Source organism: Chelonia mydas, chromosome 24 (assembly GCF_015237465.2).
Source record: "Chelonia mydas isolate rCheMyd1 chromosome 24, rCheMyd1.pri.v2, whole genome shotgun sequence".
NCBI lineage: Eukaryota > Metazoa > Chordata > Testudines > Cheloniidae > Chelonia > Chelonia mydas.
In genome coordinates this window covers 15384325-15405570 of record NC_051264.2, presented here as the reverse complement: position 1 = coordinate 15405570, position 21246 = coordinate 15384325, and the positions used below count along the sequence as shown (strand labels likewise).

General features: G+C 52.1%; 1 protein-coding gene across 1 annotated transcript in view; it reads right to left on the bottom strand.

The window, feature by feature from the left end:
- Nucleotides 1-20531, bottom strand: part of LOC102934975 — a 31094-nt gene extending 10563 nt beyond the window's left edge. Inside the window, exons 1-2 of the mRNA XM_043535596.1 lie at nucleotides 20124-20531; nucleotides 13296-14568 (exon numbers count right to left, since the gene is read on the bottom strand). Of these exons, the coding sequence (XP_043391531.1) occupies nucleotides 13296-14527 (1232 nt within the window). The 5' untranslated portion in view covers nucleotides 14528-14568; nucleotides 20124-20531. The remainder of the gene's footprint in view (nucleotides 1-13295; nucleotides 14569-20123) is intronic.
- Between the last annotated feature and the right edge of the window lie 715 nt (nucleotides 20532-21246).

The following is a 21246-nucleotide window of genomic DNA, read 5'->3' as shown; positions in this document are numbered from 1 at the left end:
CCCTCTGCCATGTACATTGGCCAGACCGGACAATCTCTAGGCAAAAGAATAAATGGACACAAATCCGACGTCAAGAATTATAACATTCAAAACCCAGTTGGAGAACACTTCAGCCTCCCTGGACACTCAATAACAGACTTAAAAGTGGCAATTCTTCAACAAACAAACTTCAGAAACAGAATCCAACAAGAAACTGCAGAACTGGAGTTCATTTGCAAACTGGACACCATGAAATTAGACCTGAAAAAAGACTGGGAGTGGATCACAGAATATCAGGGTTGGAAGGGACCTCAGGAGGTCATCTAGACCAATCCCCTACTCAAAGCAGGACTAATCCCCAAATGGCCACCTCAAGGATTGAACTCACAACCCTGGGTTTAGTAGGCCAATGCACAAACCACTGAGTTATCCCTCCCCCTACTGGATGGGTCACTACAAAAACTAAATTTCCCCATGCTAATTTCCCCCTACTGTTACTCACACCTTCTTGTCAACTGTTTGAAATGGGCCACCCTGATTACCACTACAAAAGTGATTTTTTCTCCTGTTGATAATATCCCACTTTAATTGAATTGTCTCGTTAGAACTGACCCCACACATGGTAAGGCAACTCCCGTCTTTTCATGCACTATGTATATATATCTTCCTACTATATTTTCCACTCCATGCATCTGATGAAGTGGGTTATAACCCACGAAAGCTTATGCCCAACTAAATTTGTTAGTCTCTAAGGTGTCACAAGTCCTCCTCGTTGTTTTTTCCAGTGCTGGAGATTCCACAGCCTCCCTGGGCAAATTATTCCAGTGATTAACCACCCTGACAGGAAGGGTTTCCTAATGTTCAGTCTAAACCGCCCTTGCTGCAATTTAAGCCCATTTCTCCTTGTTCTATCCTCAGAGGTTCAGAAGAACAATTTTTCTCCCTCCTCTTTGTAACAACCTTTTATGTACTTGAAAACTGTTATCATGTCCCTTCTCAGTCTTCTCTTCTCCAGACTGAACAATCCCAGTGTTTTCAATCTTCCCTCATAGCTCATGTTTTTTTTCTTGCTCTTCTCTGGACTTGCTCCAATATCTCCACATCTTTCCTGAAATGTGGGGCCCAGAACTGGACACAAGACTCCATTTGCGGCCTAATCAGTGCAGAGTAGAGCGGAAGAATTACTTCTCAGGTCTTGCTTACAACACTCCTGCTAACAGATCCCAGAATGACGTTTGCTTGTTTTGCAGCACTGTTAACTCACCTTTAACTTGTGATCCCCTAGAACCCCGAGATCCCTTTCCGCAGTACTCCTTCCTAGGCAGTCATTTCTCATTTTGTGTGTGTGCAACTGATTGTTCTTTCCTAAGTGGAGCACTTTGCATTTGTCCTTATTGAATTTCATCCTGTTTACTTCAGACCATTTCTCCAGTTTCTCCAGATCATTTTGAATTTTAATTCTATCCTCCAAAGCACTTGCAACCCCTCTCAACTTGGTATCACACAGAATACACAAAGTGTATAAATGTACTCTCCATGCAATTATCTAAATCATTGTTGAAGATATTGAACACAGGGAACAGAACCATCTTGTGTCGTCATTTGCACCAGTGCAAAAAGGGTCTGGAGCTGCTATTGTGGCTCAGTCGAGCTGTACGCTTTGCATTGGTGTGAATGAGTTTTCCACGTGCAGGCAATGGAGAATCTTTCCTCCTTCAGACAGTCCCATCTGATTGACAGGGAGCTTGTGACTGTCTCAGGAGCCAGTTTGGAGCCTGCATTTCCATCTGACTCTGATGGAAACCGAAAGCAACAGGCTGAGCTTCCCCTTTCCCAGAAATGGGAGAAAGCCAGGAAGTGGGCCTGGCTCTCAGTCAGTAAACAAAACTCTGGATGACCTTAATTCTTGCATAGAAACACAGGCGAGGGACTGGCATTTGAAGCTGTTTAGCCTGGCGTCCATCCAACAGCTGCGTGAAAGCTTCTCTCCCTCCGCAACAGAAGATGGTTCCATACAAGATATTACTGTGATGAGGTCCCCGGTGTGCAACATGAAGTGTGGGGCTGCTGAGCCCCTATTTCCCACCAGTTTAGGCTGCCTCTCACACTGTGATGCTGATGTCAAGCTATACACCTCTGACAGGCACTGCACTGACACAGCCATCCACAGGCAGGGAAATACCCAGCTGAGTTCCATGAATGCTTCTCCCAGCCACTCATGAACCAACAATAGCGAGGTTCCAGCAGCTCCCCCACCCCCAGCTTCCCAGCCTTGCACTTCACAGCTGTATGGTCTTGCCCTGGTCAGAAGCCTGGCAAGTGTGAGTTCATTACCCAGTTCACCACTTCTACAAAGGAAACTGGACGTGCACCACCCTTTGCAACCTGAGCAGTTTTTCCAAGCATTTCAACCAAAACACACTGTTTTAGGTAAAATATAGAAGAGGTTTATTACCTACACAAAGATAGATTTTAAGTGATTATAAGTGGCAAGCGTAGAGATTGGAGGTGGTTACTTAAGCAACAAAAATAAACTTGCAGTTTACATTGGACAAACTAAACAGGATTTGAATTAAGCAGCGTCCTCCCCTGACAGATGGTACAAACAGGTCCTCAATACGTAGGCTGGGACTCTCCTCCAGCTTGGGAGCACCCCCGCAGTTCAAAATCTTTGTCCACCAGACATGTTTCCAAGTGTTGAGTCGTGGGGGGAGTGAGGCCAAGTGATGATGTCTCTTCCCCTCTTTACAGTTTCTTGAAGCTTGCTGAAAAGATCTATGCTGCTACCTGGGGGTCAGTTAGTCCCCATAGGTCAAGCAGTCTCCATTGCTTAGGTGATCTCTTTGAGAAGTCTCCATTGCATACAGTCTCTGGGATAGTGGATTCTTTCCTTGGTGGGTGTTGACGAGCCATGAACTGCTGTCCAGCTACATCATTGTTGTGCCTGAAAGGCTGATTCTGGGTGTTCCCAACCTCACAACATATTTCAGTAACACATCCAGCAATACTTAACAACTTCACATACAATGATAGCACATATCTGCAGAAAAGGACCTAGGGGTTACAGTGGACGAGAAGCTGGATATGATTCAACAGTGTGCCCTTGTTGCCAAGAAGGCCAATGGCATTTTGGGATGTGTAAGTAGGGGCATTGCCAGCAGATCAAGGGATGTGATTGTTCCCCTCTATTCGACATTGGTGAGGCCTCATCTGGAGTACTGTGTCCAGTTTTGGGCCCCACACTACAAGAAGGATGTGGAAAAACTGGAAAACGTCCAGCAGAGGGCAACAAAAATTATTAGGGGACTGGAACACATGACTTATGAGGAGAGGCTGAGGGAACTGGGATTGTTTAGTCTACGGAAGAGAAGAATGAGGGGGGATTCGATAGCTGCTTTCAGCTTACCTGAAAGGGGGTTCCAAGGAGGATGGATCTAGACTGTTCTCAGTGATAGCAGATCACAGAACAAGGAGTAATGGTCTCAAGTTGCAGTGGGGGAGATTTAGGTTGGATATTAGGAAAAACTTTTTCACTAGGAGGGTAGGTGAAACACTGGAATGCGTTACCTAGGGAGGTGGTGGAATCTCCTTCCTTAGAAGTTTTTAAGGCCTGGCTTGACAAAGCCCTGGCTGGGATGATTTAATTGGGGATCGGTCCTGCTTTGAGCAGGGGGTTGGACGAGATGACCTCCTGAGGTCCCTTCCAACCCTGATAGTCTATGATTCTATGATTCTATGACCCTGATCTAAGTCAAGGCCTGTGCAATGTGGTTGGGTCCTTGATCTCTGTCAGGGTCCCGTGCAGCAGCCAGCACAATGGGGGCCCCGATATGGGCAGGATCTGTGCAGAGCTCGGCACAATGGGGTCCCAGATCTTGGATGTGGACTGCACTGTGCCGCATACAATGGGAGCCCTGATTTCAGTCTGGGTCTTTCCCGCGCCTGGCACAATGGGACCCATATCTCAGTAGGCGCTGCCCTGGTGCAAATAATAATAAAAGTTGTACCCTGGGAGGGTTTGGAAGCATCTGGCTGTTAAACCCCAACCGGAGACTAAATTCTTAAATTGCTCCTGTCATATTTTTGTTGTATTCCTGAGCTGCAGTTTGAGCGACTGCTGCAGAGTTTATACACTGATTTGCCTGTTGAGGCTGAGCTTAGGACTGGCCAAATGTCTGGGAATCACTGACACTGCTTAGACTAACCTGGGGCGTGCGGACTGTAGTTGCATTGAGCTCTGACAGTGGTTGGTTCATATGATGCTATAAACCACTTTTTTGCAACAGATTGACTGTATTCTGCAATCAGGAACTGTAGTGAGGCCTTATTGGAAATCCTGGAACTTCTAAAGGCCCCTCCCCCAGCCTAGCAGGAGGGACCACTGGACCCAAGAACCAAATGAAGACGGGAGACAGCTAAGGAATAACAGGGACAGGAGTGAAGGTCATAAGTTCAAAACTAGGGGTACAGAGGGGTACACCAAGCAGAGAACCCCGGACAGTGCCCACTGCTCCTCAAAGTTGTCAAGGGAGCTAGCAGATGCCACTCAGAGCAACTCTGCCCAGATGTATGAGACCAGGGAGGAAAGCAAATAAGCCACACAGACATGGAGCACCCCCTCATCTAGCATCCTTCTGCTGATATTGTAGATGGTGCCTTTGGCCAGGGCCAGGAAGAGGTTCATAGAATCAAATCATAGAATATCAGGGTTGGAAGGGATCTCAGCAGGTCGTCTAGTCCAACCCCCTGCTCAAAGCAGGGCCAATCCCCAATTTTTGCACCAGATCCCTAAATAGCTCCCTCAAGGATTGAACTCACAACCCAGGGTTTAGCAGGCCTATGCTCAAACCACTGAGCTGGAATAGGGGCTGCAACTTGGCACATTCAAGATAGGCTTGCACCAGGTTCTCCCTCACGACGCAGAAAGGGCAGGCCTTGGGTATGGGGGTGAACCGCACCAGGTGGACGCCCATGCTTATGGCTCCATGAAGGTGGAATAAAGGCTGGCCCAGCGGGTCTCCTCACCCTCGACAGGTGGTAAATAGTCCCGCATATTGGGCGGGACACGGGGGTGAGGAAATGCAGAGTGTGGAGCATGAGCATGTGCAGTTGGTCTCTGGGCACGGTCCGGAACCAAACCGGCTTCACGGTGTGCAGCCGGCTTGGAGTGTGGGAGCGGGGAGGCCAGGGGTGGTGGTGGTCATGGAACAGGGGCTGAAGAAAAAGGTCCAGAGGGCCCGGGGTAAGGGGTGGGCGGGGAACGCCCTCTTGCAGGGCCCGCTGCAGAAAGACCAGAGAAATGGGTGACAAGGCAGCCCCCACCTCCTGGACTACGTGCAGGGGGGTCGGAAGGGTAGAGAGCCCCATATGCCGACCAAGCTCACGGGGATCCACCCAGTCCCCCCTGTCGTAGTCCAGGAGGTCTCCGACCCTGGTGGTTTCTGCCAGGACCAACCTCCGGCGCATCGGGGTAATTGAGAAATCGCAAAGTGACTGGCGCAGCGCCATCGTCTTGGTCTCAAAACCGGATGGGACGGTCCGCTTCTGCATCGACTTTAGGAGGGTCAGTAATATTTCAAAATGTGATGCCTACCCAATGCTGCAGATTGACGTACTACTAGACTGCCTGGGGGACGCACAGTACATCAGTACTCTGGACCTCACAAAGGGGTATTGGCAACTCCCCCTAAGTCTGAGCTCTAGGGAGAAGACTGCCTTTGCTACCCCCACCAGGTGGTATCAATTCACCCGAATGCCTTTCGGTCTTCATGGGGCACCAGCCACTTTCCAGAGATTGATGGACGGGGTCCTACAGCAACACAAATCCTTTGTGGCTACGTACCTTGACGATGTGATAATTTACAGCCGCTGTTGGGAGGACCACCTCAACCAGGTCACCGCCGTCCTACGGGCCCTGCGGGATGCCGGGCTGATGGCCAACCCCAAGAAATGCAAAATTGGCTGGCAAGAGGCATGAACTTGTGCTCTTCAGCCCTGACTTTGACAGGGAGTTCCTGCTATAGACCGATGAGTCGGAGGTGGGCCTGGGGGCAGTCCTTTCACAGGAGGTAAGTGGGGAAGAACACCCTATATTATATATCAGCCGTAAGCTGTTCCCCCTTCTCAACCACCCGAAGTTATGTGGTGGTTGAGAAGGAAGCATTGGCCGTCAAGTGGGCCGTGGACGCCTTACTATACTATCTTGTAGGCGGCCCCTTCATACTAGTAACTGACCACGCATCTCTGAAGTGGCTACAAACAGCAAAAGAGACAAAACCTCGGATTATGCGGTGGTACCTAACCCTGCAGCCTTATGCCTTCACCGTTCAGCATTGACCATAGAATCATAGAAGATTAGGGTTGGAAGAGACCTCAGTAGGTTATCTAGTCCAATCCCCTACTCAAAGCAGGATCAACACCAACTAAATCATCCCAGCCAGGGCTTTGTCAAGACGGGCCTTAAAAACCTCTAAGGATGGAGATTCCACCTCCTGCCTAGGTAACCCATTCCAGTGCTTCACCACCCTCCTAGTGAAAAAGTTTTTCCTAATATCCAACCTAGACCTCCCCACTGCAACTTGAGACCATTGCTCCTTGTTCTGTCATCTGCCACCACTGAGAACAGTCGAGCTCCATCCTCTTTGGAACCCCCCTTCAGGTAGTTGAGGGCTGCTATCAAATCCCCCCTCACTCTTCTCTTCTGCAGACTAAATAACCCCAGTACCTTCAGCCTCTCCTTCTAAGTCATGTGCCCCAGCCCCTAATCATCTTTGTTGCCCTCCGCTGGACTCTCTCCAATTTATCCACATCCCTTCTGCAGTGGGAGGACCAAAACTAGACACAATACTCCAGGTGTGGCCTCACCAGTGCTAAATAGGGAGGGAAAATCACTTCCCTCGATCTGCTGGCAACATTCCTATAAATACAGCCCAATATGCCATTGGCCTTCTTGGCAACAAGGGCACACTGCTGACTCATATCCAGCTTTTCATCACTGTAATCCCCAGGTCCTTTTCTGCAAAACTGCTGCTTAGCCAGTCGGTCCCCAGCTTGTAGCGGTGCATGGGATTTTTCCTTCCTAAGTGCAGGACTCTGCACTTGTCCTTGTTGAACCTCATCAGATTTCTTTTGGCCCAATCCTCCAATTTGTCTAAGTCACTCTGGACCCTATCCCTACCCTCCAGCGTATCTACCTCTCCCCCGAGTTTAGTGTGATCTGCGAACTTGCTGAGGGTGCAATCCATCCCATCATCCAGATATTAATAAAGATGTTGAACAAAACTGGCCCCAGGACCGACCCCGGGTACCGGCTGCCAACTAAACATTACCCATTGAGCCGACGATCTAGCCAGCTTTCTATCCACCTTTATAGTCCATTCATCCAGCCCATACTTCTTTAACTTGCTGGCAAGAATACTGTGGGAGACCGTATCAAAAGCTTTGCTAAAGTCAAGATATATCACGGCCACTGCTTTCACCATATCCACAGAGCCAGTTATCGCACCTTCCTCTCCTCCAAGCGCTTCAAAATGGATTCCTTGAGGGCCCACTCCATGATTTTGCCAGGGACTGAAGTGAGGCTGACCGGTCTGTAGTTCCCCAGGTTCTCTTTCTTCCCTTTTTTCTTCCAGAAAGAGCTGTGTGCCAATGTGATCAACTTTGGCTGGTGTTGGGTTACAAATCACATAAGTGCAGGGGTCATGAAATGTTGTTATCCTTATTGTGTGAGCAAAGGGCAGCAGAACTGTGCTTCGCCTGTCCGGATTGAGGGGGTCCCCTCAGCTGAACTGAACTCGCTAAGCAGCGGGTTGGGATGCCAGCGCCCAGTGCAGAGTGAGGGAGGGTGGGGAAGGTGGAGACAGGCGTGTTGCCTGGTGGTGCGGGCTGTGCTGACGAGTCCCATGTGCTATTAACCTGCCCCTCTCCACCGTTCAAAGACAGAGCTAACTAAGCTCCATTGAAAGTCTTTTGTTCTGTTAAATGAGCAATCGTCGGGTCTAAGTGCTGCTTAGGTCTGCTGTGGAAGAGACTGCCCGCCTGTGTGAGCAGGGAGGTTCCCCCTGTGGTGGGTTGGATCACAGAAACCCCCTTGGGGTTGCCAATTGATGTGCCAAGACTTCTTCTGCCCCTGCTTTGCTGCCCTGCCAGCTTGGGACTCCAGAGCCCTGCCTGGTTTGAGCCAGACTCGCTAGCCTGCGGCAAACCCAGACCCAGGTCTGAACCACGTCCCTAACAGCTGTAGGCTCACCTGGAAGAGGTTTAGGAAGTGTTCCTGTCTTTAACACTCAGATGCTCAACTTCCAATGGGGTCCAAACCCCAAATAAATGTGTTTTACCCTGTGTAAAGCTTATACACAGCTTTACACTGGTCTCCCAGGGATTTTTATAGACTTTCTCTTCTGGGTGGACACCCCTCCCTCCCCCTGTGTAGAATCCTGTTACAAAATGAAGTTTTGGAGTCACATGGGCAAGTCACATGTCCTTGCAAGACTCAATTCCTTACCAGCCAAGCCACATTCCTGGGAAAGCTCAGGTGTGGACTGGCGTCTCCAAATTCATTGTTGGCTCAAGTGGTTCTTGATTGGGCACTTACTGAGAATAGTCTTTTCTCAGAAAGCTGACCAAATATTTTTACTAAGGCTCCTTAGAAATCAAGCAAGTTACAGCCAATATTCATAACTTTGAACACAAAAATGATACATGCATACAAATTGGAGGCATATATTCAGTAGATCATAAGCTTTACAGAGATATGTTACATGGCATATGTAGCATAAAACATATTCCAGTTATGTCATATATATACATTTGTAAGCACATTTCCCTAAAGCCTTATGGGGTCCACCGTCACACCCCCACTCACAGCTCAAGTCACTGACACCTGGGTGGAACCTCAAGAGACTGAAGTGGCAGCAGAAGATGGTGGAGTGGCAACTGTGATCAGCAGTGAAAGTGTTGCTTGATTTTTCTCCCCCCTCCCCTCTGAGTGGGAGGTGATCTCATGAGAATGCTCCTCGGGACTCTGGGTCTCCACTGACCAAGGACAGCACCTGTGAGGGGGAGGGAGAGGGGAGTAGCTGCTTTCCACCTTCAGATTCTCAACCAGTTCCTCCCTGTTTGTCAGAATCAGATCTAGAACAGCCTCTCCCCTAGTCACTTTCTCCACCTCCTGTAATAAAAAACTCGTCTCCAGCAGAGCAGGTCCCGTGGGAACCTGAGCTTCTGTAACCAGTCACGTCTCACTTGCTCTTTCCTCTGCAGACACAGAGTCAGCTCAGCCCAGAGAAGTTGGGCTCTGCACGATGAAGCTTCTCCAGCAACGGCTCCCAGATGGGCCAAGACTCCCAAAGGGACAAAGCCCAGCCTTGTCCTCATTCACATCTCCTGTCCTTGGGGATCTTGTGAGGGCTGTAGGCCAAGAGCCCTGTTCCTGCTGGCTTTAGGAGAGAGGTGGCTGGAGGCATCTGGACATCAGGAAACCTGGAGGAAGAGCAGGGGCATATTCCCACCAGTCACTGCTGCTCCAAGGGAAATACGCTCTGTGCATCCCCCCAACTAGCCACCAGGTGTCACTGCTACTCCCATGGTGGGGGGGTGGGGGGGGGAAGGACACACTCTGTGCATTACCCCGACTGGCCACCAGGTGTCACTGCTGCTCCGAGGCTGACACGCTGCAGGATGGTGTGAATCGGAGCAGGGTCAGTTCCAAGGGTCAGGTTTCCAGACGTGTGCAGGGCACAGCAGCCCCCCCGTCAGGAACAAAGAGGATTTCTCTGTCCCCCCTGGGGAACAAGGGGAGCGGCTGGATGCTGGGGGGGTTGGAGAATCCTGTGGGAATCGTGCATCTCGTGAGTGTGGTGTGGCCGCCCCAGTGGCCGAATGCGTCCCTGCTGTGCGCAGCGCGGCTGGGCCGAGTCCTCCCCTCCCAGAGCATCTGCCCCAGCGAGGGACCAGGCTCAGCTCCGAGCTGGCTGGAACAGCTCGTTCCCTGCCTTGTGCCTGGCGCAGCTCGCACTCAGCAGCACGGGCACAGAGGTACAGTGTCCGCCCGACAACCACTGTGTTCTGGGACTCCAGACGAATGTGTCCCTTAGAGCCCAGCACCATCACCGGGAGCAGGGGCTTTGGGGTAAGTCCCATGTGCAGAGCCCTGCATCATGGGAAGGAGTCAGGCAGCGGGACGGGCTGAACCATGACTGCCCAGTGGCTCCTCGCCCATCCTGGGAACCAGCGTCCAGGGCCTGGCACTGGGGGCGCTGGGCCTGCGCTGGAGACACCATCCCACGTGTCGCTACCAATCCTGTGACCAGCTGTGACAGCTGCAGTGTGGGGATCCCAGGTGCTGGGAGCAGGACACCAGCCCCGAATGTTCAGAAATTGCAAGTCAGACCCAAAAAATCATGAGATTTTTTACAAAACCCACAAGTTTGGTCCAAAAATCATGAGATATTTTTGAAAAGTTGACACTGTGGGTTTTCGTTTCTGAACTCCCACTGCCCCGGTGTGTGTGTCAGAGATAATGACTGTTCCCGGCTCTCCCCGACGTACAGAGTAGGTGACTCTGACTCTCGTGGCGGCTGGGTAGAAAGGAGCTTCTACCTTCTCCCCAGACCCCCACATGATAATTTATTAGTTTTGTGCCCCCTGCCGAGCCCCACATCTGCCCCTCCCCCAGACCAGCCATTAATTGCACACCCCCAGCCCCACATCGGCTCTGCCCCCCAAGTCCCACTGCCGCTCCTCCTGCAGCTCTCCGGCGGGGGGGGGATGGTCTTGTCCCCTCTTCCCCTCCCCTACCCAAACACTCCTCTGCCTCCTGAGGGGAGGGGGAGAGAGCTGCCTGTCTCCCGCAGCAGCTCTGATTGGCTGCCCTTCCCCAGGAGGTGGGGCAGTCGGTATTTCTGATGGAGCAACATTGACACCTGGTGGCCAGTGTGGGTAACGTTTCCTTCAGTAGCACAGCAGTGACATCCGGTGGCTAATTAGGGTAATGCACAGAGTGTATTTTCTAGGTGGAACAGCAGGGACTGTGCATTGCATGTTACTGCTGCTTCATTAAGTAATAAAGTCTGAACGTAGAGCGGGAGCACAGGGATCCAGGACTCCTGGTTTCCGTTGTGAGCTCGATGTCTGCAGCTGTTGTGCAATCTTGAGCAAGTCACTTATTTTCTCTGTGCTGCACTTTCCCGCTGTGAAAGGGGGAATCCTGCTCCTTTGAGGTCTGTGGCACAAATCCCGCCAGCTCCACTGGGAGCAGCGCTGCGCCCGAGAGGCCGACAGGGTTAATTCGTATGTAGAAAGCTCTGTGGTGAAAGGCTCAGGAGAGAAGAGTTCATTATTAGGCAGGAATTATGGGGCTGTGGGAGCAAGACAAACAGTTCACAAGAGGGTGACAAATCGGGTGTGAGGGGAGGGGACCTTAATTTTGTCTTATGATTGAAGAACAAACCTGAGTACGCGACCGGGAGATTCTTCCCCTGAGACTCAGGCCGGTTTCTGTGATTCCCAGACCAGCCTGGATTCTCTCCAAGGTCCGATCCCTACCTCATCCCCCGGGGATCCGAGCACTCTCCGGTCGGGTGCTAACTGAGGTGACGGACGTCTGTCACGTGTGATTCGGTGCCTCTCATCCTCTCTCTGCGCTGTGCGTGCAGTGGGGTGGTTTGTTCTGGGAGGTGTCACAGGCTGGCCGGCCCTTTGAGGCAAGCCAAGCTCAGCCTGGCCTGCGAGCTGGCAGCTAGCCCCCCGCTGGTGGTGATAGGGTGACTTAATGATAATTAGTGACCCCAGCTGGGCCAGGGCCAGGAGGAGATGATACAAGGGAGGGGGAACCCAGTTAGGGGCAGACCCAGGGGGGAGGAGTGGGAGCCCTGGGGTCTGAAGTCCATGAGAGAGGCAGGTACCAGAGGGAGCTCTCTGCTGGCTTCTGCTGGAGGGCAAAGGGACTGAGTGAGGCCGTAGCTCGTTTACATATCAAGTGTGGATGGTTTGGGGACATCAGGGTTAAATGTGGCTACGTTTTGTACTTGGGCTGATACTCTGGAGGGTTCCCTGGTGGGAACCAGCTGGGCAAAGCCTGAACAGTGACTGGGTTCAGGGTCTACGTTCACCTAAAGACTCTGGTGCAGGCTCCCTGTCCGAGCTGCTGAAATCATCCTAACAGCCCCAGAACGGCGGAGCGGTGGCAGCGTTAGGTTTAAGGTCAAACCCCACACAGGTTTATACCCACCTCTGACATCATCAGAGCAGGACGGGGGTAGAGCCCCAGGGACCCTGATTCTCCTGCAGCCACAGACTGTGAGCGAGGGGCTGGGAGGCAGAACAAACTGGATCAGCCGCTCAGGGGCCAATTGGTCAGGCTGTGACAGATGCGCCCTGAGACAGTAGCTGGGGGAAGGTGTTGAACTGTAAACGTTTGTCCCAGCTCACCCCGTCCTTCCTCTTTCCTCCACCAGCAAAGTTCTTCTGTTGAACCCTCTGTTGACTGTGCTGGCGAGTGGGTGCAGATTTGCCCAGCAAAGGTGCCCAGAGGGGATACAGTTTCCTAGGTTACTGGGTGGGGGCTCGAGTCACTGTGAAGAAACTGTAGAGAATCCCCCAAGGTAAAGACCTGACCCTTGTTGCTGGCGACGCTGTTGGTTCAGGGTTTCGCTTCTTCTCCTCACAAACACCCTATGGATGCATTCCTCCCCCCTCGTTAACCCCCCAGTTAGTGACACTCGGAGGGAAGAGCTCCTGTCTTGTCAGAGCAATGCCCGTAAACCATGGACCTTTAGCAGTGGTGAAATTCAGACACGGGCTCTTAGTCCAGATTAAATGCACGTTTATTATAATTGAAATATTAAATCATTTCTACAAGACAAGAGCGGCCCATTCTGGGGGGGTGAAAGGGGAGCAGAACCGGACCGTGAATCATTATGAGAACAAAAGCAACAAATCAATGGGTCACTGGGGGAAGGCAGAGGCTGGTGTACTGGCTATTGACTGGAATAGATGTGGCCAAACATTCCACTCAGCACAAGCACATAACCTTAACTCTGTCCCCATAGTAATGCTGGGAGAAACACCCCTCTGGGGAAGGAACGGCCCAGAGAATGTGTGTCATCATTTTTAGAGTGGGTGGGAGACCTCAGTGGAAATGGGGCTTAGAGCTCAGTTATGGTGAAATTTCCCCCCTGATGCAGAAAAGCAGCATTTTCATGAGACTTCCCACAGCTCTGAGCTCTGAGCTCCAGCGGGAACAGGGTCTTTACTTGGATCCTTTCAGCCACGTCCTGATGTTTCTTCCTTTCAGGGGCTGCGGGTGTTTCTCTCACTTTGAAACGTCTCCCTCCATAGCCACCTCCAGCACTCGTAGAGCGTCAGCAGCAACATCATCCAGGAAATTCTGCAGCATGATCTTTGTGGTAGGGAGCGAAACTGCTGCCGATACCACGGAACCTACCACAGGTACAAAATTAAAGAAATATGTAGAATATTTGATTGCCCCAGCTGCGCACTTGGTCAGTAGCTTCATTACAAGATCTTTTGTTATTTCCTCACTCAGTGGGGACTTTATAACGGCCTTCAGCTCTGCAATGGGCTTGTTAGTCTGTCTAGCGAGAGTAGTGAGAGAGTTTTCATCAAGGCCGAAATCACTGCAGAACCCTTTCAGGGACGTCACCAGCATGGCGACATCACAAACAGTGGAGAGACCCGGGAGAGGAACGGCAGCGACTCCGCATGACAGCAGACTTTTCAGCCATATCTCCGTTTGCAGTTGTTCTTTTTTCTTCTCCAAGGTTTCTTTAATCATCTTGGTCAGGGATCGTAGAAGAGTGCGTCTCTTGAGACTGGGGAGCTCAGCCACAAGCGTTTCCTGCAATGTGGGAAAATCGTACTTGCCCAAGTCCCATTTAGATACAAGAAAAACCCGTGAGGAGGCTACCTTTGCTTCTTCCAGGTCTTTGATGCACTTCTCTCTGATGGTATCAAGGATCGCACGCTCCCTGTACTGACGTGGCCTGTTCACAGGAGCACTGCTCCGCTTCAGGATTCCCTTCTCGTCATAGCGTCCTTTTTCATTTGTCAAATCCACATCCACCTTGGAGCGCACAAAGTAAAACTTCTTCCCCTGTTTCTGGATCTCCTGGGCGAGGTGAATGTTGTGGCGTGTGACGCGGGGGCTGGAGATGATGATGAAAAAGTCGTAGTCGCTGAACTTCACCTGCTTGAAGTATTTGTCTGGTTCAAATTTTGGGGTATTGATCCCTGGCAGATCACAGACGATTACATCTGGGTATCTAGGATGTGGGTAAGAAGTGGGATTCGCTGTCGTTTCAATGACCCCTATCGCAGCAGCCCCATCATCTGTATCCTTTATGCCCCGGATGGCGTTGACAAAGGACGATATTCCAGAGCCCGCCTCCCCCGTAACAGCGATTTTGAGAGTGATTTTATCAACCCTCTCCAGAGCCTCTTTCGCTTTAGCAGCTGCTTCGATGAGGTTTCCTTTCTCAAGAGCAGCCTTCAGTGCTTCCATACCCTCTTCAGGTATCTTGGGAAGCATCTAACCCAGCCGTTGCAACTCCAGTGCACTGCTCAGCCTGCCTGGGAAGAAGCAATGAGATATTCCATGTATGGTTAGTTTAGACAGTAGATAGACACCAGCTCACATGTGAAGGTGCAGTGGGAGTTTGGGCAGGAACAGGGAGAGGTGGAGTTAAGGTGACACTTTCCTTTAACCACAAGCACATAACCTTAATTCTGCCCTTATAGTAATGCCAGGAGAGACACCCTCTGCTTTTCTGGGAACAGAAGGGCCCAGACAATGTGTGACATGTGAAATCCCACTAAAGGGTTTGTATTTTCTCAACAGGAAGCCAAAGAATTTCCTTAGAGAAAGAAGAAGATTCCCATGAAGTCCGTGGAATGGTTAATAGCTCCCAATCAGCCTGATGGGGCTTCTCCCACCTTGCAGATCTCAGCAAGTCCACAGGGAAGGGAGGAAGAACCCCAGATGCCTCAAGCCTGCTGCTCTCTACACCATCTCTGATCTAGAGCAGGAGTCTCTTCCTAGAACTTCCAGGAGAGACACAGGGTGTGTGTGGGGGAACTGGGTCACAATAAGGGTCTTGGAAGAAGGCAGGGGCATTTTCCTCCCTTCCTGTGAGCCTGTGTGCATGAGGGGAACCCCCCCACGCTCCCTCCGGCTTCCGGCTCATTAGTTCTTCTGTCGACCTGGCTGTGTCTACAGTGGGGCTTCGGTCGGCTTGACTACATCGCACAGGATGTAATTAGGTCGAACTAACTCTAGTGTAGACTTGGAGGGAGCAGAGGGACAGAGCTTCATGGGCACAGAGCTCACTGGAGAGGCAGGCTTGGGGATTTCGGAGCATGGAAACTGTCTGCGGCTGTTTCTTTCTGCTGTGTTCAGCAAATCAGGACAGGGTGTGCGCTCTGTGTAAATAGACAAGATCACACCAAGACCAGACCTGTCTTGTATCTTTGATTTCTCCTCCCAGTGCAAACAGCCCTGCAAGTACTGGTGAACCTCTTGGCCTAAAGGGGCAATAGCGTGAATGGGGCTTTCATTTTAACGATCTCCCTTATTCCATCAATGGCTATTAGCCATGATGGGCAGGGATGGTGACCTTAGCCTCTGTTTGCCAGAAGCTGGGAATGGGCGACAGGGGATGGATCACTTGATGATTCCCTGTTCTGTTCATTCCCTCTGGGGCACCTGGCACTGGCCACTGTCAGAGGACAGGATACTGGACTAGATGGACCTTTGGTCTGACCCAGTCTGGCCGTTCTTATGTTCCCTGTGGCTGTAGAGAGCCCCCTGCTTGCCAGTCTGCAGGGTGGCGTCAGAGATGGTATGAATTGTCCTTTTGGGGGAAAGAGGGACAGTTAGTTTAGACGAGCTGGAGCGGCTGCTGCTGTTGATGTTGTCACAGTTGGATCCTGCTTGGTTTTAGGCAAATCCAGGCAAACACACACAAAAGGGGAGAGGAAAGAGCAGCAAAGGGAGAAAATGCAGCTTCTGTCTCTGACTCTCACTTCCAGACTCAAGGCTGGAGAAACACAGGCCCAGCCCATGGTCTGACCAACCACGCCCACACCTGGAGTGCCTGAAGAAGTGGGTTTTTTCCCACGAAAGCTTATGCCCAAATAAATCTGTTAGTCTTTAAAGTGCCACCGGAAACCGTTGTTTTTGTGGATACAGACTAATACGGCTACCCCTCTGATTTTTCATCCCACGCCTGGCAAACTCATGCTGGCATCTGGTTGTTTAAGGCCTCGCTTTTAGCTGCCTTATTGGTCACAGGCTCACAGCCCACGAGCAAAGGGTAGAATTGTCTTGGCCAGTGAAGCTCAATCCTTAGCAGACAGAGGCAAACGGACAGCGGAAGCACGAAAGCGAGAGGCAGGGGAGCCAGAACAGGGGGTACCGGGGGGCCATGGCCCCCACACTTTTAAAAATGGGAGGGTTTATACCTCCCCCTTTTTAACGGCTGTAAGGGTGAACGACGGTGGGAGGAGGCAGAGAGGAGCGAGCAGGGCCGTGGTGTTGGGGGGAAGAGGCGGTGCAGGGTGGGGCCTCAGGGGAAGAGGCGGAGTGAGGGCAGGGGCTCAGGGAGAAGGGGCGAGGGTGGGATCTTGGGGGGAAGGGGCAGTGCAAGGGGCAAGGGTTTGGGGGTAGGGGCAGCATGGGGGGGCCACGGTTTGGGTGTTAGTGGCCCCCCCACTTTTAGGGACCTTCGGTCACCCCTGGCAAAAGGAGAAATTACGTGGAGAAGGGAAATAACCAGGAGGGAGGGGGTGTCAGTAGGAATCCATCTCTCATCCCATGTGGTGTTTAGCGGATTCAGCTGGAGCTGGTGGAGTCCTCTGGCTGCCTCTCTAACCTGGCCTGGTCAGCACGTCTCTGAGGACGAGGAGAACAAGGCCCAGTGGTGTCACGGTGGATCCTGGGGTCCCAGAAGACAGTGGGCATTGCAGCCATGCTGGTTAGGCTTGTCTCTTTCAGTCCCCCCATCCCGATGCTCCCATTTAGTGACCCCCAGATACACGATATCCAGGGGTGGGAGGAGTCTTGTCCCATTGACGTTAATCACTCAAAGGCGCAATGGGGATTTGAACTGTGGAGTGGTCCTCCCACTTCTGGACTCTCCCAGCTCATTGTCGTGCCAGCCTGGGACTTCACCCGGAGCCCTGCAGAGCCCGGAGCCTTAGCCCAGCTCTTTTCCCTCCGACTGTCCCGTCTGTTGGTCTCCCGCTTTGCTGACTTTTGCAGTTGGTGTGACAGGCTAAGTTGGCCTTTTGTCACCTTGAACATACCGCACTGTGTCAATGGGGCCAGCGCTGATGGCCGGGGGACAGTGCCCCCTACTGAGCACCGTGACCCCTAGCGCCATCCTGGGGCACTGGGGCCAGCACTGACTGTGAGGGGAAAGCGCCCCATACTATAAATCCCACCCCACTCCTTGCAGAACAGCACTGCCCGTCAAGCTCCCTGCCCCGCTCCCCATAGCACGGCGCCCCCTACTGAGACCCCTGCCCCACTCCCTGCAGCACGGCGCCCCCTACTGAGACCCCTGCCCCACTCCCTGCAGCACAGCACTGCCCGTTGAGCTCCCTGCCCTGCTCCCCACAGCACAGCACCCCCTAGGGAACCCTCACCCCACTCCCTGCAGCACAGCACCCCCTGCTGCACCCCCATCCCGCTCCCTGCAGCACAGCGCCCCCTACTGAGTCCCCTCCACATTCCCTGCAGCACAGCGCCCCCTGCTGAGCCTCCCGCTCCTATCCGTTCAGCACGGCGCTCTCTGCTGAATCTCAGTAACACTCTCCCTGCAGAACAACCCATCATCAGCCACTGTCCCATCCCTGCAGCCCGGCAGCCTTTAATGATCGTTGTAGCTACCACAGCTGAGATTTCTCTCCCCGGCCCTGTTAGCAACTACACACTGTGACTGTTTCACCGCACGACCATTAACCCTAAAGGATAAAATTATGTCACAGAGCTCACAGACTCCAGGACTTTCAGAGACCTCCGGGACACTTTCCGCCTCAGCCCTGGGGCATGGGGGGGCCGGAGCTGTCAGCTGGCGGGGGCCCTGGAGCTCTGAGCTGATGCAGGTGGGGGGAAGAGGGGGGAACGGACCTGGAGGCGCCTGGGGAGTAACTTAGAGCCCTGAGACACAAGCGGGCCCTGGAGCCGTCAGCCGCCATGGTGCAGGTGCTGGACCCTCCGCCCACAGCGGGGCTCGGGCTCTCTTTCCCCCACACCCTGGGGCTCCAGTTCAGTCATCCCCCCATCAGCCCCTTCCCCCAATTATTTTTGGTTATTGCCCATGACCTGTCCGTGACTTTTACTAAAATTAACCGTGACAAAAGCTTAACCTTACCCCCACCTCACTGTAACACAATGTACAGGAGAGGAGAGGAGCCCTGAGGAATCACATGGCAACCGTGTGGCCTAGTGGAGAGACCACTGGACTGGGACTATTCCTAGCTCTGCCATTGGTCTGTTGAGTGACCTTTGGCAAGTCACTTCCCCTCCCTGTGCCTCAGTTTCCCATCTGTCTAATGGAGAGAATGATGTAAAGCTGTTTGAGATGTCCTGATGTAAAGCACCATGTAACACGTAGCTGTTTTGATTGTTGCCTAGGCACAGGAGCATGGAACTGCAAACCTAGGCGGGGACAACAGCTGTCTAAATGGCCACGAACTCCCACCAAGAACCATTTCTCTTTCGGTTTAAAACACTAGGAAGTTAAATAGCAAAAGCTTCACTGAGGCAGCGTTCAGGTTGCCCAGCGAGAGCTCCTGCCCTTCCAGAGCAGTGAGTTCAGCCAGACTCCAACTTCTGAAAAGCAGGAGTTAGGGCAAAGGCCCACCCCACCTTAGCTCTGCCCCCGTTGAGCGAGGCCCCCTGAGCTCAGAACATGCCCACGCCCACTCTGCCTGGTCGGTGTTATTCCCTGGCGCTACCTGCACTTGTCCTATGCTCAGACACGGAGCCTGCTCCCCGACAGAACATCACGCCTGTAAACTTCGAACCCACCGCATCCCCTTTTCCAGCCCCGTCACCCTCGCACACAGGATAGCCCCTAGACGTGTACTTTCCCCTGGTCATCATGAAATGCACAGCCTGCGCTCATATCCCACCTCGCTGCTGACAGTCCCCGTGGCAAGAAGACCCCAATGCCCTGCTACTGACCCAACCTGCTCAATTCTGTACGGAAACGATGCGGACCGGAACCTCCAGGGGCCGTGGGCACCTCGTTCCTTTGATCACGCACCTGGGGGAATCAGAGCCAGATCTCCTCAGATCACAATCACAGTTCTCCTAATCGGCTCCTGCTTATTCTTCCCTCATTCAGGAGAACTACACCTCATACAGTGACTGCAGCTGGAGTTCACACGGACAAGTCCCAGTGGCTATTGGCAGCACTGAGGGGTGGGGGCAGAGCTAAGATAAAGCATTTACCTTAACTCTGCATTTCATGGTCTTCAGACATTTGAGTTTTGCTGAACTTGACATTCTGGAAGGGCCCAAGGTATCGCAGGGCACCTTTTCTCTGTGTTAATGAAGGTTTTTGCTGCTTAATCTATCCCTGCCCACCTCCCTGCACCACAGCGCCCCCTCCTGACCTTCCCAAACGTCTTCTCAGCCCTGCCCCCCTGCAGCATGGCACCCGTACTGAGCCCCCTGCCCCACAGCAGGCACCCCAGACTGAGCCCCCTGCCCAGCTCCTTGCAGAACAGCGCCCCCTACTGAGCCCTCATCTCACTCCATGCAAAATGACGCCCGTAACTGATGCCCACCACCCTTCTCCCTGCAGCCCAGCTCCCCTGATTAACATGCCAGCTGGCTACCTGCAGACCAGTGCTCCCAGCTAAGCCTCCTGCCACGTTCCCTGGGGCACTGCGCCCCCTGTGAGTCCACCAACCTCTCCTTGCAGCACAGCGCCCCCTACTGAGACCCTACCCCACTCCCAGAAACACAGCACTGCCCAATTATCTCCTGACCAGCTCCTTGCAGCACAGTGCCCCCTACTAAACTGTGGAAGGCATGTCACCCCCCACTACACCCTCCTCCCCTCCTGGTTGCACCTATGGATTAACAAGCCGCAACCCAGAAAAGAATCTCTCACTGTTAGTCCCGAAACTCTTCAGTTCTTCTGAGCTTTATTGAAGTAGAACAGATGGGCCAGTCTCCAGCTGTGATATCTTGACACACAGACACACCTCTCCTCCTTATATACTGAGCGGAGACATTGTTCTGATTAATATCGAAAGTGAAGGTAACAAGTCACAGATCGGCTGCAAAGCTCCTCCCTGGCCCCGCAAGACAGACTGCCTCAGCTGGCCTGTTTGCTTCCTCTTCAGAGAGGGTAAACAGTGTAATTGCCACAGTTATGTTACCACACAGCTCTTTCTCAGCAGCACATTTATTCTTAAGCTAAATACAATACAGATAAACCATATTAAAAACAATAAAAAACCTTCACACATGCCAATAAGCTCATCAGAGATCCTCCCACCTCCAACAAGAGCTGAGCTCTGGCTGGTGAGCAGCCCTTCAAACCCCACCCACGGGTTTCTCTGGGGTCACACATTCATAACAGCTTTTGCTCAGAATAAGCACTGTGTCTTATGGGCCTCAGAAGGCGCAGTCCTTGCAGCCCTTCCCTAAGGATTGGGGAACCCTTGGACTGGAGGTCCTGTCCATTTGCTGGATCCAAAAGAAGGCCCAGAGTCAGTTAAAACTCAGGTTATTTATTCCAAAATTCTTTCTTTGTCTTTTAGTCCCTGGAGAATCCACTTTGAGCCAATGAATGCCAACTTCTGCAGGTGGCGGTGCTGCTCTGGAGACGTTACAACCTGACTGGCTTTGCCAAAACATCCCCACTGTTCTCAGGCACTGTAGTTACCCCACCTCATGCTGATACAGACAATCCCTGGTCTACATGGATCTATGAACAACTGCATTTCATACAACACACTCCAAAGACAATAAACTTAATTCCAGAAGCTTCGTCCAGGATATTGCCATCTCTGTCACGGTTGTTATTACAGGTGTTGTCTGTGATTGATGAAATGATGACTTGTTGACATGCCTTTAATGTAACAATTATACAGAAGTAACAGAGGAGGAGAGGGACCTTGGAGTATTGGTTGATCACAGGATGACTATGAGCCGCCAATGTGATATGGCCATGAAAAAAGCTAATGCGGTCTTGGGATGTATCAGGCGAGGTATTTCCAGTAGAGATA